The sequence below is a fragment of the Manis pentadactyla genome, chromosome 12 (genome assembly GCF_030020395.1).
Source record: "Manis pentadactyla isolate mManPen7 chromosome 12, mManPen7.hap1, whole genome shotgun sequence".
In the NCBI taxonomy this organism is placed as follows: domain Eukaryota; kingdom Metazoa; phylum Chordata; class Mammalia; order Pholidota; family Manidae; genus Manis; species Manis pentadactyla.
This window is the reverse complement of record NC_080030.1, coordinates 14,549,173-14,574,561: the sequence shown is the minus strand read 5'-3', so window position 1 is coordinate 14,574,561 and position 25,389 is coordinate 14,549,173. Positions and strand designations below refer to the sequence as shown.

The 25,389-nt window shown below is 48.6% G+C and overlaps 1 protein-coding gene and 1 long non-coding RNA gene across 2 annotated transcripts; both read right to left on the bottom strand.

Moving 5' to 3' along the window:
• Positions 1-452: 452 nt before the first annotated feature.
• On the bottom strand, positions 453-3,239 carry LOC130679913 (uncharacterized). Its single transcript, XR_008992911.1, has 4 exons — positions 2,993-3,239; positions 1,973-2,037; positions 1,440-1,547; positions 453-1,347 (listed from the first exon to the last, which is right to left on the bottom strand). It is a non-coding gene; the product is annotated as an uncharacterized LOC130679913 (long non-coding RNA).
• Positions 3,240-19,980: 16,741 nt separating this feature from the next.
• On the bottom strand, positions 19,981-25,389 carry LOC130680077 (uncharacterized). The gene is made up of 4 exons (XM_057490088.1): positions 24,862-25,389; positions 24,364-24,518; positions 23,702-24,222; positions 19,981-20,275 (listed from the first exon to the last, which is right to left on the bottom strand). Exons 1-4 carry the CDS (start codon positions 24,915-24,917, stop codon positions 20,150-20,152), a joined length of 858 nt encoding a protein of 285 aa, XP_057346071.1. The 5' UTR covers positions 24,918-25,389; the 3' UTR covers positions 19,981-20,149.

Below are 25,389 nucleotides of genomic sequence, written 5' to 3'. Positions count from 1 at the left end.
AAAAAGAAAGGAGAGGAAAGCAAAGAAAAATCAGTCACTGTAACCCTGCCACCCAGAGACACATGCTGTTTGCATTTTGATGGACTTTTCTAGCAGTTTTTAATTCAAACATATTTTGACATAAGCAGGGCCACACTGTTGATGCTGGTTTATATCCTGCTTTTTGTTTTTTTGTTGTTTTTTAAATTTTTTATTAAGGTATTATTGATATACACTCTTATGAAGGTTTCACATGAAAAAACAACGTGGTTGTTACATTTACCCATATTATCAATTCCCCACCCAAACCCCATTGCAGTCACTGTCCATCAGTGTAGTAAGATGCCACAGATTGACTATTTGCCTTCTCTGTGCTACACCGTTTTCCCTGTGACTCCCCCAACACCATGTGCACTAAATAATACCCCTCAATCCCCTTCTCCCTCCCCACCCGCCTTCCCACACCCCTCCCCTTTGGTAACCACTAGTCCCTTCTTGGAGTCTCTGAGTCTGCTGCTGTTTTGTTCCTTCAGTTTTGCTTTGGTGTTATAATCCACAAATGAGGGAAATCATTTGGCACTTGTCTTTCTCTGCCTGGTTTATTTCACTGAGCATAATATCCTCCAGCTCCATCCATGTTCATGCAAATAATAGGATTTCTTTCTTTCTTATGGCTGAGTAGTATTCCATTGTGTATATGTACCTCCTCTTCTTTATCCATTCATCTACTGATGGACACTTAGGTTGCTTCCATATCTTGGCTGTTGTAAATAGTGCTGCTATAAACATAGGGGTACATATGTCTTTTTTAATCTGAGAATTTGTATTCTTTGGGTAAATTCAAAGGAGTGGGATTCTGGGTCAAATGGTATTTCTATTTTTAGTTTTTTAAGGAACCTCCATATTGCTTTCCACATGGTTGAATTAGCTTAAATTCCCAGCAGCAGTGTAGGAGGGTTCCCCTTTCTCTGCATTCTCACCAGCATTTGCTGTTAGTCGTTTCAATGCTGGCCATCCTTACTGGTGTGAGGTGATATCTCACTGTGGTTTTAATTTGCATTTCCCTGATGAGTAGTGACATGGAGCATCTTTTCATGTGCCTGTTGGCCATCTGAATTTCTTCTTTGGAGAAGTGTCTCTTCATATCCTCTGCCCATTTTTTAATCGGGTTATTTGCTTTTTGGGTGTTGAGGTGTGTGAGTTCTTTATATATTTTGGATGTTAACCCCTTGTTGGATATGTCATTTACAAATATATTCTCCCATTCCGTAGGATGCCTTTTTGTTTTGTTGATGGTGTTCTTTGCTGTACACAGCTTTTTAGTTTGATGTAGTCCCATGTTTTCATTTTTGCTTTTGTTTCCCTTGCCTGAGGAGATGCATTCAGGAAGAAGTTGCTAATGTTTATATTTACCAATGACCATCAATGAGCAGAAGTAATGTGTGCAACTACCAGCTTACCTGCTTAAAAGGAATTCACTTGTCCTGGACTTTCTCTCTTCCCACACTCACATAGGCTGCACTGTGGAAGTGGTGACCAGCTGCAACCATGCACATGAGGACGACACCCTGGGAGAATACAAAACCACAAGATAGAAGGAACTTGGGTCTTGGATGATCTCAAAGGAATAGAATCATCTACTTATCTAAGACATCTACTTACCTTCAAGCTGTTACGTGAGAAAAAAATTTCTATCTAGCATGACCCATTGTATTTTGGGTCTCTGAATACTCACTGTTCCATCCAGTGGCATCCATAATTATTCTTGACCGAGGCATATAATTTATGCCTGTGATACAATGCACCCATCTGGAGTGTCCAGTGTGGTGAGTTTTTAGTAGTGTTTATGCCCTGTAACCACCACCATCCCCCCAAGATTCAGAGCATTTCCATCATCCCAAACACTCCCTGGTGCCTCCTGTATGGTCCACACTCTCCTCCCCGTTCCCAGATACCTCCTGATCTGTTTTCTGTCACTGCAGCTCAAACTCACCTCTTCTGTAATTATATATAAATGGACTCATGCAGTGTGTCCAACTGCTTTCACTCAACGTAATGCTGTGGAGACACACCCATGTTGGTGAGTTTATCAGCATCTGTTATCTTTTTATTATATTCTGTTGTATGGATGGATCATGGTTGGTCCAGGCATGTGTTGATAGATATTCAACTTTTTGATGGTGTTTGGCTATTATAAATAAAGCTGCTATGAATGTTCACATAAAAGCCTTTGTGTGGACTTGTGTTTTCATTTTTCCTGGGTAAATACCCAAGAGTGGAATTGCTGGGTCATCGGGTGAGTGTACGTTGAACTCCGTAAGAAGCTGCCAGGCTGGGCATGTCACACTCCAGCCTCTCCAGCCCTTGATACCTTCTTTCTCATGGCAGCCATTCTAGTGGGGTGTGGTGATGTCTCACTGGGGTTTTCATTTGCCTTTCCCTGATGGTTAATGATGTCATACAAATGTACAGGGATGAGTGAGAGCTAAAGAAATAAAAGGCTGCCCAGAGAAGAAATGGCCAAGAGTCAGGGTGTAGACAGGCAACATGGCACTACAGCAGCTCAGAGAGCACAAGCGTGTGACCTCATGTCTTTGGGGAATAGATGGTGAATAGGAATTGACATTCCTTATATAGAGCTGGACCTTATCCAGGACCACACCCTGGGGAATGGATATCAGGGAAACTTTGTCTAGCAGCCCAGGAAGGTCACAGGGAAGCTTGTCTTGTCTCTGTACATTTAAAAAAAACACTTCTTTTATAATATCCTGTGTGGGCTAGGATGTGGGCATATACATTGCTGTAATCTGTTGGGAGGGCAAAGTTGTGTTAATCATGTTTGTATTCATATTATGAAAATATTTTGAAATCTAAATATGCATGCTTATATTTATTTGAAAAGTTTTTGGAAATGTGGAGCAGAAGCTAAAAGTAATCTGAGCAAAATGATGATGATGATAAATGGGAAATAATGCAGAATAACGCAAGATCAAGCATCCAATGAGTCTCTCACAGAACCCAGGGCCAGTCTTCACAAAGCCGTCAGAGCCCCATAGATCCTTACTGGCTACGCACTGACTTCGTCCTTCTACCTCTGCATCCATCCATTTACTCATGTTCACATGTTCACTAAGCATCTACCACGTGATGGCAGAGTGCATAGCGCCAGGCTTGGCTATGTGAGACTGGCTCTGCTTCTTGCTGACTGCACGCTCTTGGGCAAGGTATTTAATCCCTCTGAGTCTCTCCGTTTTCTCATCTGTAAAATGGGAAAAATCAGGGACCTTGAATACAGGACAGGTGTGAGGAAATGAGATGATACACGTGTAGTACCTGGCACACCGTAAGCATGCAATAAGTGTTATTTATTATTGTTCTTATAACCACTCCCATATTCATTGCAGCGTTATTCACAATAGTAAGAATACTGAAACCATCCAAGCGTCCATCGGTAGATGAATGGACTGAAAAAAACGTGAAGGCAAATAAGTGGCCAGAAACTTAGTGACAGTAGCACTGAGCTATAAGTTTGTCCTGGAAACTTTAAAAAAAACGATCCCCTTTAATGTCATTTTTTGGAGGCTGCAAAATCAATGGATGGGTGTTACCCTGGAAATCCAGGTAAATGGGGAGTAGACATGTGACATAAAACAGACTTGGAAGCTATGAGTATAGAAGTGACGGTGCCAAGGGGTGGATGAGCTCCCTCAGGGAGCATGGGGAGAAAGAGAAGAGGCAGGACAGGCAAATGGGGACGGACAGGATAGAGAAGCAACCGAGGACAGCCACAGGCCGCACGACAGAGCAGAATCACCAAAGCCACGGACCGGAGGAGGAGTTCCATGGTGGCAGCACCTCCAAGGCCACGTGGTAAAGATGGTCAAAGAAAGTAAGGCTGAAAATTAGCCATGGGCTTGAGCAAACCTGAGGTCACTAGTGACCTTGGCCAGAACAATTTGAGAGGCAATTTGAGTGGTGGGGTTTCCAGGCAAGCAGCAATGGATTCAGAGTGAATGAAGATACGGGAAGTGGGACTGCAAAGGGCAGACACCTCTCACCACAGCTGGCTGGAAAAATGGAATAATTGTGCCTGATTCCTGCAGGGTTGTTATGACAACAAAAATGCTCTTTTTCTAAAGGACTTTTTTTTAATTGAGGCATCATTTATCTCCAGTCGAATTCACCCTTAATTATGTACTGTTCTACAAGGTTTGAGAAATGCACACAATCAGGGGACTGTCACAAAACCAAAAACCCAACAGTTCCATCTCCCCAAACGGTGCCCTCCTGACCCTTTGTAATGAACCCCTTCCCAAACCTTCAGCCCAAGGCAGTCATGATCTATTTCCTGTCCCTGTACTCATCAGTTATAAAATATACAGAGTAATAAAAGTACCCATTGTGGTAGATAGATACTGTTTTTTTTATTACCCTTTCAGTTTGGTTTTTTTTTGGTATCATTAATATACACTTACATGAGCAACATTGTGGTTACTAGACTCCCCCCATTACCAAGTCCCCATCACATACCCCATTACAGTCACTGTCCATCAGCATAGTAAGATGCTAGAGAGTCACTACTTGTCTTCAGATAGATACTGTTTTTAACTGTGCAACACTCATGACCCCCTTTCTTTCTGGTAACAACAGCCTGATTTTCCTTTGGAAAACCACCCGCCCCACTTACATTGCTCATTCCATGTAGCTAGAACAAGGCTGATTGCATCTGTAGCTCCTGGACAAGCTCACCCCTCAGGAGGACCCCATCCCCTGACTTCTGAGATTGGTTCAAGAGTAGGAACCTGACCCAAGCTGAGCCAATCTGATAATGCCAGGATTTGGGCTGGAGCTAGCACAAAAGAGATGAGCATTTTCCATCAGTATAGATAAACTTAAAAAAAAAAAAAAAGGCAGCCCAGAATGATCAGGGTCCATGATGCCCTCCATGAGCGGTTAGCCTGCCTGAGAATGAAATTTCAGTGGCAAGAGAGAGATGGTATTCTGACAACGTACATCAAGCACCTGAATCCAACTGTGCCTGAAGCTAATCTACTCCCTGAACTTTTCAGAAATACGAGCCTATTAATCCCATGGTCATTGCTGCTGTTGTTGAAGGTGATATGATTGATTCTCTGACTTGGGCAGCTCACCCATCCATCTTCCAAGGCCAACCACTGTTAACATTTGGCGTTTTTCTCTTTTTCTAGCTTGCACCAGTATTTGAGCTTCTTATATATTTGCACCCACACTATATCCCTATCTATGCAGAGCTATAGGTTGTATTCATTGGTTTTTGCAGCAATGCTGCCTAACACACGGTCTCAAAATTCTTTTCCTTGTTTACAGGTCTGGAAGAGAGCAGGTCTTGTGACAGATTCAGATTTTCTTTTAGTACTACCATGCAAGGAAGTCTGGGAAATGTAGTCCTTGACTGGGGAGCCATATGATTAGGAAAAGGATGGATTTTGTAGGACCCCCTCCCAACTCCAGCCAACAATATAAATTTTATCAGGAAAGAAAATGGAAGTGAAGAGAAATGATTCCAATTCCAGCTAATACAACTCAGCCAGCAATACTGTTTCAGTTATTCCATAGCTGGCTTCCAGCTTCCCTGTCCATGCAGATATGTTTGGTCATGTCAAGATGTGCACAATTTTTCATTTTTTAGGACCCAAAAGTTTCTTATTTTCCTTTATTGTTTAATACTTTCGTCCTAAGGTCATATGACTGTTTTCTTAAGATTCCCTCCTTCCTCCCTCTGCCCAGGGTCCTAATAAACTACATTTCCCAATGTCCCTTGTCCAAGAAGGTTGGCCAATGGGAAGCAGTGGTAGAAGACTGGGGGGCGGGACAAGAGAGAAGATGGAGTACATCTCTTCTTTCCTTCTGGTCTCGTGGCTTCTGCAAAGCAGCAGTGGTGTCTCCTCCATGCTTCCAGATCATCCCCTTGCTTTGTCCGAGCTCCAGCTGGGTGATCCACGTGGCTCTAGTTCCCACAGAACAGCCTTGTTTCTGGGTTCAGATAATGCAGATAAGCATGTTCCCAGCTGAGGCTGAAACAAGGTGATGTTCTGCCTTTTTGCTTCAGCTTTCATACAGAGATGCCCAGAGCATGGAGACTGAAGTGGACAGTGCCACATGCAAGAAGCTCCGGCTCTGGGCTCCGTTGGATGGAGTTGGACTGGAATGGCCTCAGGAAGGTCAAACTTAACACTTGTGAGCCTCATTTTCTCTTTTTTAAAATAAACAAAATAGAATCTACCAGGATGAGTTGATTTTAGAATTTAAGATTATAATCTATGGGATAAATAGGTGGATGGATGGATGATGGGTGGATGAATGGATGAATGGATGGATGGAAATGTCCTATGAGCAATGATTCAGAATCCACTAAGTGTTTGAGTGAATTCCTAGATCATAACTACCATATATAACAAAATCATTTATACTTCACAGTATTATGATGACTGAATTAACGCACATAACTTCTTAGAAATAAATGCAGCATAAGCATTATTGTAAGCATTAAGTGAGGCATATTAAGTTGTATCTCCTAGAAGCAGAGACCTGCATTGATCACATATGGGATTGGCTAGATGTGTAGGGGAATTAACATCCCCTTGAGCAACCTTCATCCAGTGATAAGGATGGGAAATGCCCAAGTGCCCTCACCCCTTGGTGCAGTAACTCTGAGGTACGTGTTCTACACTGTCTCCCAAAGTTTCCAGTGGAATCAGCCCTCAGTGGCAAGTTGCTCATTTATACACCTGTATGGGTCTCCTTTCTTTCCTTACTAATGCATCCCAGGTCCAATTCTCAAATAAACTACTTTCCCTTGAAACCAGGTCTCAGGCTCTGATTCTAGGATATTTATCTTAATTATTTATTATCGTGCTGAAGCCTAAAGTTTTGAGTTTTGAGCACCCTAATTTGCTATTCCACCCAGAAGTCTGGCTGCCAAAAAAAGTGACTCAGGTGAAGAAGTTGACTTATTTTTCTTCATAAAGACTCCAAAAGAAGAAATAGTGTTGAATTTCAGCACCAATAGCAAATATAATAAAATCCCTCCTGGGGTTTACTTTTTCCAACATAGAATCTCAATGATAAAAGGTGACTTTAAACTGGCATGTGTAGGTTAAATATTTCCAGAGTATGGTCTTGAGGGGCTGTAAAAGTGCAAATCCCTTCTTTGGTTCTTAAGGGAGATGGTAACACACTGGCTTCAGGCTTGGCTGGATCCAGGTGTTCAAACTGTTTTAGGAATATGTCTCCATTCTCAGCCCTGCTTTCCTCTGTGTTGTCTTCTTTAGCTGTCAGGCTTTCCCTGCAGAAGGCTTATCAATGAAGACAAAACTCCTGGGATTAAGTCTCATTGGCTTGTCATGAGATATGTACTCATCATTGAACTATGGACAAAGAGATAAAATATACTGATTGACCAGTCTTGGTCATATGCTCAATTCCAAAGTTGGCCCTTCTCAAATCACATGGATGAGAATGGCACAATGATTCCCCAGAGGAAAGCTGGAAGATGTTGACAGAATCTTCTAAATGGATCTTGGAGAGCAAATACCCACCCAACAGATACCCACTATGCCTACACTAAGAAGTCATGAAGGCTTACTAAAACATAGTGTTTATAAACTAAAAATAGAAATTTACTATAATTTGCTGAGCACCTTAATTTGCTATTCCACCCTGGCTGCCAAGGATCATACACATACATGTCCACCTATAGTAGGAATTTCCATAATTTCCTGAAGGAATATTTTGTCTCAGTGTCATCTTGAGAAGACCATGGTTTTCAAATCTTTTTTTTTGCTTAACTAGTGATAAATTACTGTGGGTTTCGCTCGTTCCTATCAATTTAATTTGTTGTGGGTTGTTTGGCAAATCCTACAGTATTTAATAACACGCATTTGCATCAGCAGTATTTTTGGCCTATGATTTTTCAATAAGCATGTATGCATTGAGGGGAAACAGGAGTCACCAATATTTGTGTTGCTAAAGAGAATATATCTCCAATTCCACTTTTAGGATGCTTTTAGGGGATGACATTCCATTTTTATTACTCAGTTGTTTTCCACTGAAAAGTGGAACTCATGAGGTCTTGATTCCCTCCTAATTGTATTGGGAACACACAAAAAAATTTAGAGCTGATGGCTCAGAGGTCTTTTTATATACCAGTTTTAATACACCAGAAAGTTTATGTAGTAGAGTAAATATTTGAAAAACTGTTTTAAATTATACAGCTTGATCTAGAAAAGGGCTGGCAAACTCCTGTAAAGGACCAGATAATGAATCATTTGGTTTTTCAGGATAGCTAGTCTGTGTCCCAACTCTGGCCTTGTAGCACAAAAACAGCCCTAGACAGTATGTACATGAATTGGTGCGGCTGTGTGCCAGTAAAACTTTAACTACAAAAACAGGCAGCCAGCAAATGTTGCTAGTGGGCCATAGTTTGCCAATCCCTGGTCTAGGAATTTGGGCTTCTTTCTGTTGAACCCTTGAGGGTGTTGCAGGTGTGAATGTCATCCCAGTTTAGATACCTAAGAGATATAACTATTTTTGTAACAATTATATTGCTAGTTCCAAACCCCCATTTGTGAGGTGGTGGAAACTTCATATCAGCAAATTTGGGGTATTCTTCTTCATGGTGGGGTGTTTTCCCTTGGTCCCCTACTGCTACATCTTAAAGTTTCCTGGGGTTTGGATGGTGCCTAGGATGGGTGGGGGGAGAAAGGAGGATCAGACAAGCTGCCAAGTCATTGTCTCTCCACAATGGTCCAGCTGAGGGATACCTCCTCATCATGGTTTTTGATTTCTGGCTGCTGTAGGTTGAACTGTATCCTCCAAAAAAGATATGTTTAAGTCCTCACCTCAGGACCTCATAATATGACAGTATAGTCATTGCAGATATGATGAATCAAGAAGAGGCCATACTGGAGTAGGATGGGCTCTACTTTCACAGCTGCAAGTCAAGGAGCACGCAGGTTAAGAACCATCCTTTCCCAAATCCATTAGAGATATTCTCTAATGCCCAGATGGTAAGAGAGGGTTTTATTGAACATTTGAACAAGATACTCAGCAGAGAGACCCAGGAAAACAATGGCTCAAGTAAGAAATAAGTTTAATTATTTCTCACCTCAGAATCCAGAAGTGGGAGGTGGTCTGACACAGGCAAATGGTTCCGCTGTACATGATAATCATGGGACACAGTCCCTCTGACTCACTGTTCCACCATCTTGGTAGTATGTGTTCATCTACATGCCCAGCCTGGCTTCTCACCATGTCTTTATTCCAGCCATCATGAAGGGGGAAAAAGAGAAAGCGGAGCAAGCATTTCCTCTTAAGAAAGCAGCATATATATTTTTTTGTTGTTGCTGTTGATTCCTTCGAAAACCTTATTCTTCCCTTTTGATCTGGCTTCTGAGGAGCCATTCAAAAGGTCATAATATCACACTCTGAAGAAACAGCTAAGTGATCGAGAAAATGCCACCTCTTGAAATGGATGTAGCGGTAGGAACAGATGAGAGACTAAGGATTGAGTACCGTATGACAGAGATTAAAGGGCTGTGCTCAGTGATAAAGAGAATAATATCAGAACATGTGAAAAATAGCAGGCATTTGAGAGAGATAACAGAAATGTGCCAGCCTGATGGGGTACAAAATCAAGTGGCTGAAGTAAATGCAAAACAAGGGAAATCCTCACAGCAAGCCGAAGAAATGGAAAAGAAATAAAGATAGAAGAGAGACCTAGAGAGCGGTCGGTCCAGTAGAGATTGAATCTACTATTACCAGTAGATACAATCTATGCCTGATAAGAGTATCTGAAACAGGCAAAACAAATGTAGCTGAAATGATAAAGAACTAATTGAAGAAAATTGTCCAGAGTTGAAGAGCAAACTAGATCTGCAAGTAGAAAAAGCTCAAAGATACTTTTTTTTAAGTTCAATGAAAAGAAAGCAACACCTAGACATTCCTGGTGACATTTTTAAATTGGAAGAATGAAAAAAAAATTCTGCAAGTATCCAGAGAAAGCAAGTTTATCTATAAAGGGGCAAAAGTCAGGCTGACTTCAGATTTCTCTCCTGCAACTCTAAATGCCAGAAGACAGTGTAATAAGATCTCCAGTTTTAAGGGAAAATAATCTTGAACCAATATTTATATATCTTGCCAAGTTATGTCTGTATGAAGACAACTGGAAGACATTCACAGATATGCCCATCCTTGAAAGCTTTACTAAATATTTACTGCAGCCAAGAAAGAATGTGAATTAAAGTAACTAAATAGTAGGGGAGTGTGAAAAAATTAGTGGTAAGCATTAAAACTAGTTAAACAGTATTGAGATTAAATTGTTATAGGTAGTTATAAAACTAAATGTAAAAACAGATTTTTAAGTTGGGTCTACAATTTCGGTTTTTTTAAATTGAAAAGACATGCTAAATGTTCAATATATAGAGCAATGAATACTGGGGTTTTTTTGGCATGTAATCTAGATATGCATGTTCTTAGCTAAACATAAATAAAAGGGCTTTGTCACTGGACAGGACACATTCCAGATGTTAATCTGACAAAATGGGAAACCAGCTGGTACAGTTTTATTACTCCTCTTTTGAATTGTAAAGGAGAAAAAAGTTACCGGTTCGTAATGTAATACTAGCGCTGTAAAAAGAAAATTTCCAAATCACTGGTTGGGGAAACAGTGGGTTAAAACCTTGTTTTATATATACATCTTGCCTAAGGAAAATCAATAGTTACTGCTGGTGTAATAGTTCATTATAAGTAAATTTGATATTGAAGTTACAGATGAAAACAGAATAAATATTCCAATTAGATTGTAGCTGAAGTGGTGAAAAACCAATAAAAATAGCAAGGAGGTATTAAAACTAGCATAGGATAAATTGACAGAGGTTGAGATTAGTTACCACACTTATAAACAGGTTAAATATTACTATTAAAAATAATTCAGATTGGATCAAAAATCGCTCTGTAACCATGGATACTCCTCTCATTTGTATTACACAAGTATAAGAGTTTAAAGATAATGGAAACATAAGTCATAGAAACAGAAGTAGGCAGAAACATTTTTATTAGAACTCAAGCTACAACAAATTATAAAACACACAGTACAGGATGTTTAAGAGGTTTTATGTGGTGAATAACATGGCATTCAGAATGTAAAATGCTCGATAATCCTGATGTGAGTGGTGGTTTTACTGATGTATGCATATGTTTAAAAAATTGGAATTTAAAATTAGTCTGTTTTATGTACTTAAAATGAATAGAGTAGTTCTTCAATTAAAAAGAATACATATTGCAAATACTGTGCTGGATTCTGAATTAAATACTTGGCCTTTAGTAAATCAAGTAAGTGAAAAGTTGAAATCAAGATAGCTAAATAGTTAATGAAAAAAAAAAGAAAGCAACATATGTTTCATGTACTGTTTCCACTTGTATTCTATTGCCCTAGACCTTGGTCACATGGCCTTATGTAGCTGCAAGGGAAGCTGGGTAGCAACCTGTTCTGCCAAAACTCAAGGAAGTTCTATTACCAAAAGTATGAAAGGGAGAGAGAGACTCCTGGGACAGATAACAATGTCTGCCACAGAGGGCAGGGGATAACAAAGAGCATGTTGCAATTTACTCACATTTGTTTTTACTAAGAGTAAAATAATACTAGTTAATATTTACAGATGACAAGCCAGGCACTATGCTAAGTACTTTACTTGTATGAACTCATTTAATCCTCAACTCTGTGAGGTAGTTACTATCATTAATCTCATTTATAAATGGAAAAATAAAGACACAAGATGACAAAACGATGTGACCAGTGACACACAACTAGTAAGTGGTCCAGCTGGAGTTTTAAAACTCTATTTAATTTTTATTGGAATATAGTTAATATGCAATATTATACTGGTTTCAGATGTACTAGTTGATATGCAATATTATACTGGTTTCAGATGTACAGCATAGTGATTTGACAATTACAAACATGACTAAATGCTCACCATGGTAAGTGTAGTTAACCCTTATTACCATACAGATATATTTTAATATTAGTGGTTATATTATATGCTTACTTCCATTTCTGTGATTAATTTTTTGTATAATTTGAAGTTTGTATCTCTTTATCCCCTTCACCTATTTCACCCCCACCCCTATGGTAAACAAACAGACAAAAGTCTTAAGGAAATCCATTTCCAAAAGGTGACTTCACATTATTTAGGGGAATGCTAAGGACATTCCTAGGACTGTGAACAAGAAAGCTGGCAAGACAACTGATTTCCAATTTAGCACAAAGAAGGCAAACTGTTATTGAATATAGAACAAAAACCTCTGTTTCATCTCTAAAGGCAAACACTTTGAGAGAACATAATCCATTTGCCCTGGGATAGTTATAGCAATTTCAATCTATGGGTTTAATCTTTCTGCCAGATATGGGCTCTGTTGCTAACCCCTCTGGCTAAAAATCTTCAGGATCCAGAGAAGATTCCTTTCTGGTCCCTAACATACAGATACTGAGAGCTAATATTTGTCCCCTGGGAGCTTTGGCAGGGAATAATCTGGGAATGGCTCTTTTTGCCACCAAACTAATCTGGGAAATAAGATCATTAAAGGCTAATAGCAGCTGTTAGGTACTTAGCAAATGTAGCTAATCAGCCTCCCACACATGAGGAAGTCTTCTAAATAAACCACTACTGCTAAGTCCCATGGTGACTACAGTACTAACCTTTCTCTCCTAACCAGTTCATTAGAAGGTCCTGGGTAAATAGCCTTGGCTGAATAGCAGGGGCAGTGATATATCACAGCCTGTGGTATGTTCACAAGCTGAGTGGCAGAACCAAAAGTTGAAAGAGCTTCTGGTCTGAGAAATATCACAGTAAAAATGAAGCAAAACTCATATTTTCAAAATTGGCACAGCTAATATGCTATTAGAGGTCAGCATTAAGCCAAGATAGTGGTTACTCTCAGGAGTGTAGTGGTCAGAAGGGGCTTCTGGATACTGGTAATGTTCTGTTTCTTGATCTGAGTACTGGTTATGCATACTAAATACACACTGTGCTGTAATTCACACTCTGAATTCTCACTGAGCCTTATTCCTGTGATTTGTACACTGTTCTGTATGTTGTACTTTCACCAAAATTTTACTTTCTGCAGAAGTTAATACTAGCCTTCCTCAGGCTATAAAAAAAAGTGTGGTACTCCAGTGTGGTACTGACACATTATTAGATAGACTGACCAATGAAACAGAACAGAGGTCTATAAACAGACCCCAACACACATGTAGCAGTTTACACAATGTCAAGGTGGCTTTTCAAGTTAATGAAAAATACATGGATTATTTAATAGATGGTGTTGGGATAACTGGGTAGCCAGTGGAACAAAAATGAGTTCAGCTCTACTTTGTATCTTACACCAGAACACATTCCAGATGGGCAAAGATTTAAATTTTTAACACAAAATGACAATTAGTAAAAGAAACCCTGAGAGGGCACTTCTCATAATTTAAAGTGGAGAAAGGTCTTTTTAAGCACAATATAAAAATAATCCCAAAAAACACAAAAGACCGATTGATGAAACCACATGGACTTAAAAAATATATGGCACAATCCAACATATATAAAGTAACAGAAATCACAGGAAAATATTTCTATTTCATAATACATACAGATGGCTGGTATACACACACACACACACACACACACACACACACACTGGTATAAAGCTACTTTTTCATAAGGTACAAACTGCCACTTTTAACATGAGTGAGTCAAGGATGTAATCTACAGCATGGTGACTATAGTTGACAATGTTGTACATTTGAAAGTTGCTTAGAGAGTGGATCTTAAAAGTTGTCACCACAAGGAAAAAGTTTGTAACTATTTGTGGTGATGGATGTTAACTGAATTTATTGTGGCAATCATTTTGCAATATATACATACATCAAATCTTTGTGTTATACCTAAAATTAATGCAATGTTGTACGTCAATTAGATCTCAATTTTTTAATAAAGCTCCTTCAGATCAGTAAAAATACTAATGTCACGGAAATCTGCACAAAAATGTATACTAATAGTTCACTGAAAAGTAATAAAAGCAACTCAAACACATGAAAAGATCCTCAACCTTACTCATCATGGGTGAAATAAAAGTAATGCTACAAAGATATTATTCCTATAGTAGCGACAGACATAGAAATGTCTTAAAATACACTGTGCTGTCAAGAGCATGGGGAAGCAGGCCCTCTTCAAATTGCTAGAGAGAAACTCTTAATCTTGGTGAACCTGTACAGAAAAGTGTATTTGACAGGCACTATCTATCGGCATTAGAGACGTACATACCATCTGCTCCAGTAATTTTACCTATACAGATATATCTTACAAGTATATTAGAACATCAGTAAAATTATACATACATGGTTATAAATTTCAATCTTATTTGAAATTAAAAAATGAAAAAAAAACCCCAAACATTTATTAATAGAAAATTGGTCAATAAAATTGAGCCATAAAAAGAATGAGAAAAAAAATTTTTTTTACAGATATGGAACAAGTTTAAGTGAAAAAAGCAAGGTATGTATTGTATATAGTATCATTATTTATATTTTTAAGGTTAAAAAGTAATATAGATTTATATTTATAGAATCAGGAATAAATGAAATTTAAAAGTAGGATTCTAAATCTAACTCTTAAAATGTGAGTAAAAATGGGCTAACTCAGCAGGTGAAGGATATTTAAATCTTGTATATGCAAAGCAGTCTCCTGGAAGGTAACCTTTCAGCGTTTGGACTATTCTGCCAGGTAAGAGTGTGTGTACACCTGGGCCCTTGGGCTGTGCCAGGAAGGTTAGGCTAATAACGTGATGTATGGTGAGCACCTGCTTCTACTCATTTGGGGGCCTCAGTTTGACCTCTGGGAGGGACTGGAGACTGAAGTAACATTCTGACATCCTACACTTAAGACCTCAACCTCCAGTCCCTCCAGCCTATGTCCTCAACATGCCAATTCTTCAACCCTGTCAGGATCTACTCCTTGACCATCTGCAACCCCCGTCTGCATGTCCTCCCCCTGTGGTAGACTTTGAGACTCAGCACTAAACTGACACCCTGAACACCTCCACCGTACGCCCCTTTCATCATTCCCACCCGGCCAAACCCCAGCTCGGCCTCTTCCAGACCTGCCCTCTAGGACACGCTTCGGCCTTATTTGATAAAATCACACACATGATGTTCGTGCCACCACAAACTCACGGACACAAGACCTGCTCCAGCACCGAGAAGCTCGTCCCCTCGCTCAGCCCCCGCTCAGCCCGAGCGCACCGACCGCCGCCCACGCGCTGGGCCCTCGTGAGCCCGACAGCGCGCCTCCCGCCCCGGAGCTGCCAGCACGGGCTCCCCGGGCAGCCGCCCCTCCAGCGTGCCCACGGCGCCTTCAGAGTTCTCCGCGTTCCCCACACCTTGGATGCCCCACAGACGCGCCGGGGCCCCCACTTCACGGAGGAGCCCGAAGCCACCAACCGGGAGCTTCTACTCAACAGCTCTGGGCGGGGACGTGCGCCCCAAGCCTCCCTCCCTCCCCCGCCTCGGGCAGCCCCGTCCCCGATCTCCCGCGCCGGGCCGCGGCCTCCGGCCGCGTTTCTGTCTTCTCGGAGCGCGGCCTGCCGGCGGCTCACTGCCCGGACCCCGGCCCGCCCCCAGGGCCGCTCCCACAGGCCGCGCCGCCGGCGCCGAGCTCCTCCTCCCGCGCGTCTGGAGGCGAGCGCGCGCCGGCCTCCCTTAGCGCCGCCAGAGGGCCTGTGCCCTCGGCCACGACTGCGCACGCGCAAGGCCGCCGGCGTCCCGCGGGGCTCGACGACGGGGCCGCCCCCCCCGGGGTGCGCGGGGCCGCCGGCCGCCACCTCAGACGGGGCGATAGTCTCCCTACCCCCAGGGGCGCGGGCCCGCCTGCCGCGGCCGCCTTGTGCGGCAACTCTGAGGACAAAGAAGCAACGTAGCAGCCGTGCTGCCTGCTGTGCGCTGAGCCCCCGGTGGGACCTGCCGGCGGCGCTGGGCGAGCGCGGCCTGAGTCCGCGAGGCCCTCGCTGGAAGGCGCTGCAAGCGGCCCCGAGCTAAGCGGGCTTGTGACCGCCACGGTTTTGGCCGACAGCCCCTCCGTACTGGAGAGGACAACCCGGGCGGCCCGCAGGCCGAGGCGGGGCGCCGGCTGTGCGCGAGCCCCCGGGCCTCGTTTCCAGAGGAGCGCCTGGCGCGCGGCGCCGCGGGCAGGGCCTGCGGAGGCACAGGGCGGAGGTCGGGCACCGGCGCCCCTCCGAGGGGCCGCACTCCCCTTGCTCTGAGTGTGCACTTTCTCTCTAAATAAAACTTTAATCTTTTTCACTGTGTCTCTGCCCTTCAGTTCTTTGCTGCGGCGGGGACAAGAACCGAGGAAAATACACACGCCCTCCTAACAGGAGTCCCAGTTCGGGGGAGGGGTGGGGGAAGGAGAAGGCTGGAAGGGCAGGGGGAGAGGGGTGCGAGCATGGGATCAGAGAGCTTGGGGAGTGCAGAAGGGAAGCCTGGAGGAGGAACTAGGAGGGAATGGCAGCTGGGGAGGGAAGCCACGGAGCCTCAGTGCTAGTGAGGCAGGGACCGTGGGTGCAGACCGAGCAGGGAGATGGCCTCCGGAATAAAACCACTACGGAAACTCCATATTAAACAATTAAGCAAAGTCGGTCACATTAATTCTCTAAAGTAATATAAGCATTCTTGTGTGAGATTAATTAAAACTAAAAAGCCAAGGAGTAACTTGGCCTGAAATGTTTGAATATCCCCCACATAAGAAAAGACCGCAGCATAGCCAAAGTCTTCATTGTGTCAATTACATGACACTATTGTAAAATGTACCGTAGCCTGCTAAAAGGCCTGGCTTATTTTCTTTAACTTTACCCAGATGCTGCTTTTCTTCCTCTAGCCCTAATCAAACGATTTGCATCCTAGGCAAGTAATAATGGCAAGCGAACCCAGTAACAAACAACATACTAAAAACAGGAAAGATTCCATCTTAAAAGATGATTGCATTTTAAAACCCAAGAAGTCAAAAAATAGGTTTCTTACACAGCAGACAATAAGTCAGGTCACCTTGGGAACAGGACAGGTGATCCTGACTGATACGCTCCCAAACCAAGAAGCTGTTATTCTGGAAAAGAATCAGACCAGTAAATTTCTTGTGTTAACTCTGCAAAATAATCTGGAAGACTGTTAAGAAATTAAGTGTCTCTTCAAAGATAAGCATTTGTGGTCCATTTAGCAGGTCTGCATCCCTGGCCCTTTGTCTCTCACCTGCCTATAAATCCCCTAGACTGTGCATCACCCCGGGGCTATCTTGTCCCCTCTGGGCAGGTGCAAGCCAGGAGCTCTGTCCTCTGCTTTTTCCCTAAATAAAAGCCTCGCACATGCTCTCCTACCTTGAGTGTTTGCAAAGTTCATTCTCTGAGCCTGTGAACAAGAACACCAGCATCAGCTTCTCTGAAGAGCCCGAAGACGGGGAGCCCCCAGAGTCGGTGCCTGGGTGCAGAGTAGTGCACCCAGGGCCAGAGGGCCCTGCCACCTCCCCAGCACACGGTGGGTGGGGCAGGTGCACTGCAGCCACAGTCAGGGTGGCTACGCAGCCGTGTGAGCCTGATGTCCTAGCACCAGCGGTCCAGGCCGCGGTGCGCTTGGGGCCCCTGCACACACCAGGACAGGACGGACTGCTGGCCCAGTGACCACCCAGCAGGTTAAGGCTGGTGGGCTGTGCAGGATGACAGGTCTGACCTGGGCCACCGCCCTGCCACAGGCCTGCCTGCCCTCCTTCTGCCCAAACCTCCCTCCCTACGTGGCCAGGGAGCCTGAGGTCATCCCTGGGACCACCATGCAGGCAGATGGCTCTGAGGGTGCTGTGGGCAGGGCAAGGGGAAGGAGGGTGGCCTGGGTGTCCTGATTTTACCTCCTGTCACCTGGTCACCTGAGGCTGTCAGGAGGGCCCACGTCGGCTTCCCCAGTCCCAGTCTGGGGCCCCACCTGCAGCATAAGCCCTGGAGACTGTCTCCAGCCTGGGGCCCCCAGAGGGGTGTTTCTGCTAATCCTGCAGCTCCCCTCCAGGCCAGGCCTCCCCTCCTGGGACGGTGAACACATCCTGAGAGCCCTGGGGGAGCGTTATGGGGAGATTCAGAGCCAAGTGCCTCCACTCAGGTCACAGACGTCAGGCCACTCAGCCAGGACCCACCCACGAGCAGGACACCAGCAGCCTCACACCAGCCTGGCCTGGGGCTGGATGGCTGAGACGCACCATGGAGCAGGACTGGGGACCTGGGAGCTTTGGTGGGTGCTCTGAGTTGTGAAGCGTCGAGAAATTGGGCTCAGAGAAAGGCCCCCAATGGAAGGAGTGCACCTCTTGGAGGTGCTTTGAGAGACCAAGTTCAACATTTTTTGAAAAGGAATTGGAATGGTTGGGGCGCTGTGTCTCATTAAATGGGACAGTGCTAGACTGGTGCCCTGCAGCCCTGGGATCTACTTGGGTTACGACATCTGCAGTGGCATTCAAGGTGTGAAGAGTCACCCTGGGGCGTCTATTCAGTAGATTTTGGTGTCTGATCATCACCTATAGGTGTCAGGAAGAAAGACCCAGTTTCTCTTTGAACAGCCCTCCCCAGTGCTGCCAAGGTGTGCCAGCCTGGGGCTTAGAGTGCCCTGCTCTTCCTCAGCACCTTATGGGGGGAGGACAGAGGATGAAGGACAAACTGGCACAGGTCAGGGCCCCCCTGCGTCATAGAGTTTGAGGGCTGGGGGTGGGGTGGGCTGGGGCACACGATGTCTGCAGGAGGGGCAGAGCTTTGAGAAGAAAGAGCAGTGTGGTGCCGATCTGTTCAGCATTTATTACATTCTGCACAGGGATGACCCCAACCCCCAGGAACCATTAACCTCAGAGACAACACCCAGACCACACTGTGCCTGGGGAGGCTACTTCTCAGGGATGAGGGGAGGGAGTTGCACAGGGGCTCTGCTGGGAGCATGTCCCGGGACCCTGCGTCGGCCGGCCAGCCCTGCAGCCTCGGATGCCTCCGCTGGGCACCCAGGGGGCGGTGGTCCCATGCAGCACTGCGCCGTCTCTGTGTCCATCCTGGGAAAGGCTGGCCATGGTGAGGACGGGCCCCAGCTCTTCCTGGACCGTTGTGGCCACGACTCTGTGGCTGATGGCACCCAGGCAGCAGTTGGCGTCACGGTGGGAGGCCACCTACTCAAAGGCGAAAACCCTCCACACGGTGGGGTGGCTCGCCTTTGTCCAGCGGGCCACGAGCAGAGGGTAGGACACAGCACGAAGGCGGCCAGGTTGGCAGTGGCTACGTACAGGCCCTTGAGGAGGCAGCGGCAGCGTGGGGAGATGCCGAAGTCGGCCGACGGAGGAGGTGCCAGAGCAGCTGCCCCAGCAGAGGCTCAGGATGAGCAGCGGGAGGAGGAGGAGCAGCAAGCAGACTGGGGTCCTGGGGCGCCAGGGGCCGCCTGCCCGAAGGGGAAGCAGCTCTCCTCCACATGCAGCCAGGACAACAGCAGGGCCACGGGCCCGATGACAGCAGCTACAGGGCCACGCGGGTGAGCAGCAGAGGCAGGTTATCCCGGGTTCCCCCCATTATCCTGCTTCCACCCCGTCCCCACTGCCCTCTGGGCTCCGGGCCCTGTGCGGAGGGTCCTGTCAATCACCAGCACCCGGGGGGTCCCTGTCACAGGAAGGCTCCTGAGCGTCACCTACTCACAGAGGAGGAGGCTGGGTCCCGGAGGGGGAGGGGAAACACCCTTCAGTCTCACAGGCCTGGTCAGCCGTGGAGCTGGGACCCCAGCCCCACCTGTCTTTAGGATGCCCCCACACCCAGCATGGCCCAAAGCTTCCCTGAGGCTGAGGAGCAGCCCACCCCCTGCCGATCGCCCCAGCCCAGAAACTCACCTGGCCCTGGCCGGCCCGTAAGTTTACATCTTGTGGGGCCTGAAGAATAGTCACTTTCTGCCGGCCCCCTGGCCTGGGGGCTCCAGCTGGCAGGACAGGCTGTAGCTGCAGGACAGAGGGACACCTGTGAGCCCCTGGAGCCACACGTCAGGGGGCCCTTCTCCCAGAGCCTCCCGGCAGCTGCAGCCCACGCCTGACTCCGGCCGGCCTCACCTCTCCTCCTCATCCAGGGGCTCCACGGCCTGGACAAAGCACCGGAAGCGCTCATCAGGCTCCAGGTCATACACCTTGGCCAGCTTCCTCTGCATGGTGATCTCACTTTGGATGACAGGGAACTGGGGCAAAGAAAGAACAGGGTACAGAGAAGGAGGTGTGTGAGGAGTGGGGCACTATGATGGTCCCGGATCTTTGCTCATGGGAACCCGCCTTCCCTCCAATGCCATCCAGCCCTGCCTGTTCTGACAGTTGGGTCTCCAGCTCCTCCTCCAGGAAGTTGGCCTTGATGCCACACCCCATCCCCCACCTGACAAAGCCTTGAGTGTCATGAGATCTGGGTGTCTTAACTTTCTCAAGACACATTAGGCCCAGGGGATGGGCTGGACAGGGTCCTGCCCAGGGGGTCTTGATGGCAGGAAGGAAACCAAAGTGCATCAGAAACAGCCCCCTGAGCCCAGAACAAGGCCGGAACATCCCCAACCTTTCTCAAGTTGGAGGCCCGCCAGGGCCTCCAAGGCTGTCCTGCCCAGAAACAGCACCTGGACCTGGCCCAGGCTCGGGGCTACCGAGAAGCAGGGACTGCACTGGGGAGCTGAGGCCTCCGGTGGGAAGGCACTGCCAGCCCCCTGATGTGCTTCCTGCCCTGAAGGAGCAACATCCCTCCCCCTGGGCAGGGCCTGAGGAGGAGGCCAGTCCTGCCCAGATGCTGCCCCCTGGAGCCCTCAGCCCCACCTGCCCTGGGGCCAGGACCAGGGCTTAAGCCAGTCCTTCTGGCAATCCTCTCCAAGAAGCCCCGCTCCTGGGGTGGAGGGGGGACTCAGGAGTGTGGGAGGCCCGGTGCTGAGAGGTCCGGGCTCACTGGGGGCTCTCTCCTCCCTAAAGCTCACCATCCTGCCCCCCTGTGCCCCTCTGGGCTCACTCATGTCCTCATATTCCAGGTGTTTGTCTATGGAATTGTCCAGGATCAGTCCAAGGTAGGGGACCACGTCCTGTTCACCAGGTTGGGGAGGTGATGAGTCACTGCCTGCCTCAGGGGCACCCACAGAGCCTCCCCTGAACCCCACACCGCAGCCCCCAGCTACCTTGGACCACCCTGTGCTGCCTCCCCACCTCCCTTCGCCCAGCTCTCCCCTCCTGGGCCCTCCCAGGGCTGGCTTTTGGCCAATCCCAGGCCCTGTGGTCCCTGCTCCTGTCCTCCAACTTCCCCCTGTACCCAGCTGCTCTCGCCCTCCTCCTGGTCACCCCAGTGCTGGCAGCTCAGGGCTGGTGGCACCAGGAGCAGGTGCAGGGTTGCCCCCACAGCCCCGAACCTGGCCACGCCTCTCTCACCTTTGTCCTCCTCTCCTCGGGTCCCATGCGGCCCCGCTGCCTTGCCCTCAATATGGACTCCAGCTCCTGCAAGGTCCAGGACACTCAGGTGCTCATGCTCCCCTCCCACGTGGCCTCCCACAACCAGTCCATGGTTGATGGATGCCAGGCCCCCAGTAAAGTGGAGCCAGGGAGGGAGACAGACGAGGCCCTTGGGGGCCTGGGGAACCCTACTTCCATCAGCTCCCCCCTCTCACCCCGCACACCTGGAGTCCTTCCCAAAGCTGTGCCACAGCACGGAAGGGGACTTGCCCCGAGGACCCCTCCCTTCCAGACCTCCATTTACCTTGAACAGCCGCTTCCTGTGAACCCAGTTGTCCTGTGTTTTCAGGTCTTCATATACCATCAGGCAGACACTAAGGGGAGAGGAGAGGAGGAGGTAGATACATGGCCAGCAGGTGGAGAGCCTCGGGACCGACCCCATTTCCTGGAGATCCTAGAAGGTCCACTAGCCTGCAGGAGGCTTTCCACCACGGCTCTGAGCCCTGGGGAATCCATGGCCTGTGGAGGGGGCTTCATGTTTCCACCCAGGGCCTCCATTCCCAGTTCTCCCCAGGGGTGAATCTGCTTTGGGCGAGGTCGCTGTCCTTGGGGCAAAGACCTCCTGCTGCAGAGCACAAGCTCAAGATCTCCAGTGGGCTTCAACCCACACCTGACATTGCAGGAAACTGATTCCTGCAGGGGTACCCGTGGCCTAACCCACAGGGGACCCCAAGAGCCTGCCATCCCTGTCCTTAAGCTCCGCCACCTCCCAGGAAGTCCCAGACATAGGGGTGTCCCTGTCCCTCAGGTGCCCTGGTTCCAGAGACAAGAGTACCCACCAGGAAACATGTCCCCAGGTGCTTTCCAGACGATGAATAGCAGGGTTCTGCAGGGCCAAGACAATGGCATGGAGGGCAGTGTAGTTCCTGAGGTTCAGACTCCCCTGGGACGGAAGACAGAGCTGAGAGCGTGGCCTGCTTCTCTACTCTGTCCCCCCATGAACGCCTGTCCTTAAGGAGACAGACATCCAGGGAGCCCAGCACACCTGCTACCTGCTGAGCAGCCCTCCTGGGTGGAGGACTGTAGCTCAACCCAAGGAAGGGGCCAGGGATGGCTGTCCCCCCTTTGGGACCTGTGGGTGCAGGTCCACACACCCCTGACAGGAGGGGCCCAGGGACTGTGCAGGGCAGACCACAGGCACCCATTCTGAGAGCTGGCCAAGGAGGGGACCCCGGGGGCGTCCCATGACATACCATGGCCACCCAGATCCAGAACCTAACCACTTCGGCCCTGTCCGAGGCCATCATGCTCGGGGTCCCGAGGCAGGTGGTGGTGACCAACTTAACCAAGGCATCAAATTCCCTGAGGACCCTATACGTCCTATACGTGGTGAGAGCCAGGCGCTCAATGTCTCCCATCTGTGGCTGGTTCTGTAAGTAACTGTTACATTCCACAAAGTCCATCCTGTCGTACAGCCCCTGGGGATCACAAGGGAGGGTCATCCAGCTGTGCCCCTGGTGCCCCTGTTCCCAGGCAGGGTCACCGGTCAGAGCTGGAGCCCAGGCAGCTGAGGACGTGCTGTGAGCCTCGTGGCCGTCCGGACTTCAGACCCTGTCCACTGAGGCACCCAGTGGTGGGGAACAGAGGGGCTTTGCTCACAGGCACCCTCACTCACCTCCTCCCTGCAACAAAAGGCAGCTCACGCCTGCCCAAACTGGGGCATCTGCCACCCCGTGGACCCCACTACCCACTCAGGTGCAGTTTCCCCCAAAACAACTCCACCCAGAGCCTTTGTTGGTGTCAGTGTCTCCCACAGTCAGTCCATGGCAGGGGCCTCTGAAGTGTGGAGGCTGTGGAGGCCTGCCAGGCCAATGACCCGAGGGCCTAAGGCCCTGGCAGCACCTCCCTGAGCACCCCTCCCCTGCCCTGCCCCTCCCAGCCCGGCCAGGCCCTGCCCACCTTCCCTCCGTTCCAAATCATTGGTCTGCAAGGATCCCTAAGGGCCGGCCCTATTGTCCCCGTGTGGTCAGTGAGGGCTTGGGGGCGAGGAGAGTCTCTCAGGGCACATGGTGTGTCCGTGGGGAAGCTGGGACATGGGCCCAGATCACAGGAGTCCACGTCAGGGACGGCAGGTCTGGGGCAGCCCGTGACACAGGGAAGGCCCACCCCCGACCCTGAGAGCCCGCTCAGCTCACCGCACAGATCAGGGTCAGCTGCTCGGCCACCAGGCCATGGGGAAATGCCAGAATGGTCCACTCCTCCTTCCTCCACACGTGCCGGGTGATGGCGACACAGGCGCGGGTGGGCTCCGGGTCCGCCTCTGGCTCTGCCAGGCCCGGTGCCATTCCTGCAGGTGCCACGGGACCCGGGACCAAGGGCTCATGGGGCTCCAGCTCGGGGCCTGGCACCGGGGCTGAAACCACTCCTGGGATGTCCCAGGGGCTCATGGGGTCTGGACATGGCTCTGGCTCTGTAAGGCCTGGTACCATCACGGCAGTTGCTCTGCGCACCAGGCCTGAGGGCTCCTGGGGCTCCAGCTTGGGTCCTTGCCTCAGAGCTGAGGCCTCTGCTGGGATGTCCTCTGGCTCTGCAGGGGCTGAGGCAGGTGACACCGGCCGTTGCTCCTGCACAGGGGTCTGAAGGAGCGCCTGGACTCGCTGTAGCCACGAAGCCAACCTTCCCTGTGTCTCTGGAGCCAGCTGCCTCTGCCGTGGGTCTGGAGCGCAGGACACAGAGAAAGGGTCACCCCGGGGCTGATTCCCCACACCTTACAATGACAGAAGAGCCCTCACTGCCTTGAAGGGAACCCCAGTCTGGGAAGCCCACCCTAGACGGTCCCCTGGCTGCAGCCCCTCACCTTCCAGCTCTGCCACCATGGGCCCCAGGTGCTCCTCCTGGACCAAGTGGTGGAGGACTTGGCCCTCCAGGGTGGATGAAGGCTGGCTGTCATGGTGGACCCTGAGCACACTCTCGGGCTCCCAGGCAAGGCGCCTAGCCCGTCCCATCCTGCGGCTGGGATAAGGCCTGGGGGTGGCAGAGTGAGAAGCCTGGTCTTTCCAGCCACACTGCCCTCCGGGTCCACCCTTGTGTGGGCCTGGCCGCTGTGCACTCCTCTGCCTGTCCCGGCACCTGCCCCTCCCCCTTCCTGACCCTGCGTGTCTGTCCTGGGACCCCATCCTCTCCCATCCTCCCGAATAGGAAGTCCCCAGTCGTCAGCCCGCCCATGGGAATCCAAGGATGAGTGACCTGCTGGGCTCTGCTGTGCTCCCCTGCCCAAAGCCCCAAAGCCCCAAACTCCACCTCCCCCCATTCTGTGAGATGGGCAGTGCTCCCTCTGGATCTAGTGAATGCTCACATTTTCAGTTCCTCCTCTGGCCCCTTGTTATGCCCCCTGTAACTTGAGGAGGCCATGAGGGCATTGCCTGTGAAGCTCCCCAGCTGTGACCTGTGGATGACGCCTGAAGTGACTACCCGACTCGGCCCGGGACAGGGTTCCAGTATTGTGTCTGCTTCCTTCACTCAGTTATGCTAAGTGTCCCCAAAGGGTCTGCACAAAGTGGGTGCTGCATACCTATTGTTGCTGAAGGAAGTCCTGCCAAAACCTTCCCAGGTACCCCTCTGCTGCCCCCAGAGGTCCCCCATGTGGCCACCGTGAGGACAAGGACCGGGCCCAGCCACAGGGAATTACAAGCATCTGTTCCAAAGGCTGCTTCCCATGTGCTTTTCCAAATGAGCCAGGCTCCAGGCCACTGACGGGTGAGGCCAAAGGCTTTCATCGGGTACAGAGAAGTAAGCCCCAAAGTGGCCCAGCTTGGCTGGCAGTCCTTTCTGCACTGCTGGGTGCCATGGGAACCCCTCTAAGGCTCCTCCCGTGTTCCCCATG